Raw genomic sequence first — 4,533 nt, 5'->3', positions numbered from 1 at the left:
ATCATTCCGCCTGGTTTGCTCTCTCTCTCTCTCTCTCTCTCTCTCTCTCTCTCGTTTCAGACTGCTATCTGTACCATAACAACTCTGTGTCTTCCTTGTCAAGCGCTGGATTCACTTTATTAGAGCAATTACTGTCTGTGTGACAGACAGACACGTTTGTTTGGATCCTAACTGCGGTTGGATTTTAAAGACTTTCTAATTCTTTCAAAGACTGCATTTTAACTCATGCTTCAATAAGTGCTCCAGTTTGCTCTAATCATGCATTTGCTCCATAATGAGGAGTTTTTATTTAAGAAAAAAAAAAGGGCGGCAATGTAAACAATAAAAAAAAAAAGCCACTTATTAAAAACGTGGGAGCCACTCCCAACAGGCCAGTTCCATGTTATTCTGTGAGGTCAGAGGAGAAACTAACACACGTTGTGTTGGAGCTGCACCATGGACCTGCTGACGGCCGCCTCTGTCTGAAGGGCCGAGGCGTTACTTGGCAGATGAAAGCAGAAGCTAAACCTACCGGTGACCCGCCCGGGGATCAAACTCGCTAATTATTGTCACAAGATGAGGGATTAACGCATTTCTGAAATAGCTGCCTGTTTACACCCGCACAGACCGACCATTATAAACACTTTCTAATTGAATCCTAATCGCCATCGAATAACCGCTGCAGCCCAGACTCGCCATTACTTCATCATTCTTTAATTGCTGGAAGTGAAACTTGGACCAACCGGATTCAAAGTATGATTAGACTGCAGGGAAATAAATCGACTATGGAATAAAAGTAGGTCTGGATAGAGTCCATTATATAGCTTTGCTATGCCAGACTTCATCACAGTCATGTAATGAATTTTAAAAAAAGAGAACTTTGAAGAGACAATTGGAATAACTGCCCACCCACTGCACCTGCTCCTACAGGTTCATCTTTCAGCTGTTTCATCTGACTTATTTTATGCAAATCCAAATTACATTTTACAATTCCAGATTTCTATCTGACCAGTTCCTAAAAATCCTATAAAAAAAATTAGCAGCAAGTGTGTGAAAACATATTTCGCAAGCTTGATACTTTTGTAACATTGTTTCAAAATTATGCTTATTGGATCATTTAGGTCTGCTGAAGAAAGCCCTGCAGTGAAGAACTTATAGTTCATAAGAAAATATAAAAAAAAAAAAAAAATATGTATATATTTTTAATGTGGCTGGTTATGGTATTCTAGTGCCCAAGACTTTTCTAAATTCGGGGATTAAAAAAAAAAAGGAAATCTGCAAGTTGTGATTGGACGCCCGGGGAGACGTCACGTGGTTTGGGTCGCTGACAGTATAAACCTTTGGAACCGGGTGCGCACGTGGGTGACGCTGCAGGGCCAACCCTCTTCGGGGTCCCTTTTGTTAAACCATCAAACATAAGCACCTTTGGAGATCCCAAGGGGTTCAGATGAGAAACAGCTTTCATCCTGTGCACAGAGAGATCAGTTATCAGCAGCGCAGCCATGTCGAGGTCTTTTTACGTCGATTCTTTAATAATCAAGGATACGGTTCGACCTGGACCGGTTGAGCATCCAGGACAAGACTTCCTTATTCCCATCAGCATGCATTCTCCGAGCGTCATGACGGTCACCGCTCCGGTGTGTCCATCCAGGAAAACTGGGACTTTCTGTGTTTGCCCGCTGTGCGTCTCGTCCCACATCCACTCTTCCCGCATTCCCATGCTGAAGAGTCAGTTTCCAGGAGCGGAGGCACAGTACTGTCAGAGAATAGCGCATCATCAGTCTTCTGCACTCGCGCACCCGGGACATACACCTGTCTGCACGCCCACCTTCAGCGTCACAGATCCCAGGAGATACCACTGTCTTTCTATTGGTAAGCCACCTGTTTGCTCCACTCTCCACTCACAGCACTGTTCGCCACCTGTTTGGCAGTCTTCCTACACTTCGTGATGCCCTTTCAGTTAGATGGATGCTTGGCTTTTACGCACAATGATTTACGCGCGATGTTTTTGCGCCATTTGCATCTGCGATTGAGTTACTAAAAAAAAGCTAAACGTCTGACATACATTTGTTTTTCTCCAACAGGCGCCTCCGAGAACAGCCACATACAGAATGGCAAGAGGATGCGCACGGCTTTCACAAGCACGCAACTCCTGGAACTTGAAAGGGAGTTTTCCACGAACATGTATCTTTCAAGACTCAGGAGAATCGAAATCGCCACGTATTTGAGCCTGTCAGAGAAGCAGGTGAAAATCTGGTTTCAGAACCGCAGGGTGAAGCACAAGAAGGAGGGGAAAGCCACGCAAAGGAGCGCGCACAGCGGTTGCAAGTGCGCAACCGGCCACACAGACTATTCGAGGTCAGAGGACGAGGAGTCTCTGTCTCCGGCCTCTGCTTCGGAAGAGAAAGAGGTGTCACCCATCTGAGAGAAACGCGACTCTCCAGATCCCACTGCTGACACTTCTATCTGCCCTGCTGTAGCTATGGGTTACAGCATTTCGCAACCTCTTGGCCAAAAACCTCTTGCATGAAGTCTGAGAAAGTGTTAAAAGTGTTGTTTTCTTCACTTCATGTTTATCCTGCTTTTAAATTAAAGGAACAATGTGAATACATGTTTTACCCCTGTGGTGAAATAATGGGAATCATGACCTAGGCTATGTGTGTCGTAATGATGATGTAATTTTGATCCCTTCAGAGTCCCCACCTACATACCCAGGTCTAGTTTACTATCCCCAGTACATGTTTTCAACTACTGCCTGACATCCCATTACTGTCGGCGAGGTTGTGTGGTAATGAAAGCCCTTTAGGCCTGCCCCGTGTGGAACCTGTACGCAACAATTTGTAAACTATGTATATGTGTATTTATTGTAATAAACATGACGAGTTGACCTAAGAAGTTGTCAGTGTGTTGATTGTAATCAATGCTGTGTTCAGGTATAAAAATGAAGGACCTAATAATGAAAAAATATATATATATATATATATATATATATATATATATATTAATTATTTTTAAGAGTTTGAAGAAAAGAAATGTGTTTATGCATGAATGCAACTTGAGACATCTCCAATTATAATGGGCGACAGAAATAAATGTCCTTCATTATTGCATTTTAAAATGAATATAAATACTCTGCATAAACTATGATGCATTATTATTATTATTATATTATGATTATTATCAATTTATCGACACATTGATAACCGGGAAGCACTGGTCCTATACTTGTGATGAAAATTAGTATCCCCTGTATAATGAAGTGCAGAGATGTATCCCATACATTAGGGGTTCATAATATGAGTGGACAACATATTTGAAACGCCTTTCAGGACAATTGAATCCAGTAAAACACCACCACTAACTCCATCTTTAAAAAATAAATAAAAGTTGGATAAATTTCCCCGAAAACAAAAACAAAAATCCAGATTTCACAGAGGGAGTTCCTTTTTGCATTTTAATACATTAGATCACGTTTCTACTTTTCTGGCCACTCGTGCGTAAAAGCTAAAGAGTTCTGCACATTAAATATGAGTGCAGTTTTTTTCCCACTACAGTTTTACAACCTTTCCAACTCTTTTCTATCAATCGACAACTATACCTGACATTACCTTTGCTGCTATGTTTAATATAGTAGAGCCAACGTTCACGGTGCGTTTTATTTTATTTTTAATTTTTTGAAACAATAAGTAGCACAACTCCATACGATGATACAATCTATTTCATTCTAAATGGATGGAGTGAGCTATATGAAAGTGTAGCTGTAATTTCTCCTTAGATCTGACCACAAAAGGGTACCCGATAACGCCCCTGGGGAGCAGCCAATAGTCCATTAATGTTCACTTTTGAAAAGATTTTGGGTTGTCCAAAGCGAGTTTAATTGCGTTTTCGGTCCCACGTTGGTTGATTATGCTGCTATTGCTTGAACCCACAGAACAAGGATATATAGAAGTGGCCAAAGGCTTTGACAGGTTAGATTGTCCTGCCTTGGGACTCGCATTTAGCCGGAGACCCCCGACGGCTGTGTGCTCAGAGAGCTTTGAGAGACAGCTACAGGGTTCCTCCGAGCGACAGAGAACGATTTAGTCACTGTTTCATTAGGCACTATTTGAACCTTTCAACTTATGGTGAATTAAAGGGGGCACGCTCAAATGGAAAGACTGTGAGGGGGGATTGGGACATTGGAAATTAGCTGACGCCTAATTTAACTCGGTTCTGTCAGAGTTTGGGATACATTCCTAATTGAGAGGGGAAGCAGGTGAAGTTTTGGTCCCACGCAGACCCATTCAGAGCGCGAATAAATGGTCCCCTTTCACGTCCCGCTGGAGATCATATATTATTGGGGGAAAGCCACCTAATGAAGTTCCTATTAATCGAATTAGAGTTCCCTTGCAGGTGTGAAAGACCAATGCAGCATTTAAAGCGATTCACAATGGAATAAACCGCAGTTTTGGAGAAAAACTCCCCCCCGTTTTCAGCCCCACAGGACGTGACCTGCTGACTGGAAGGCCACTATGAATCTCATTCTGACAGTGGCTCTATTTGTCCAGGTCAAAT

The 4,533-nt window shown here is 42.3% G+C and overlaps 1 protein-coding gene across 1 annotated transcript; it reads left to right on the top strand.

Moving 5' to 3' along the window:
* The first annotated feature begins 1,450 nt into the window (after positions 1–1,450).
* On the top strand, positions 1,451–2,834 carry gsx2 (GS homeobox 2). The gene is made up of 2 exons (XM_078258210.1): positions 1,451–1,851; positions 2,064–2,834. Exons 1-2 carry the CDS (start codon positions 1,482–1,484, stop codon positions 2,402–2,404), a joined length of 711 nt encoding a protein of 236 aa, XP_078114336.1. The 5' UTR covers positions 1,451–1,481; the 3' UTR covers positions 2,405–2,834.
* The last annotated feature ends 1,699 nt before the right edge of the window (positions 2,835–4,533 follow it).

Source organism: Sander vitreus, chromosome 9, assembly GCF_031162955.1.
Source record: "Sander vitreus isolate 19-12246 chromosome 9, sanVit1, whole genome shotgun sequence".
In the NCBI taxonomy this organism is placed as follows: domain Eukaryota; kingdom Metazoa; phylum Chordata; class Actinopteri; order Perciformes; family Percidae; genus Sander; species Sander vitreus.
Note: the sequence above shows the minus strand (reverse complement) of the source record. Positions and strands in the feature narration are given on the sequence as shown.

Coding starts and splice junctions, on each gene's coding strand:
- gsx2 (XM_078258210.1), top strand. CDS start 1,482: ATGTCGAGGTCTTTTTACGTCGATTCTTTAATAATCAAGGATACGGTT. Junction 1,852..2,063: donor ATACCACTGTCTTTCTATTG/GTAAGCCACCTG, acceptor TTTCTCCAACAG/GCGCCTCCGAGAACAGCCAC.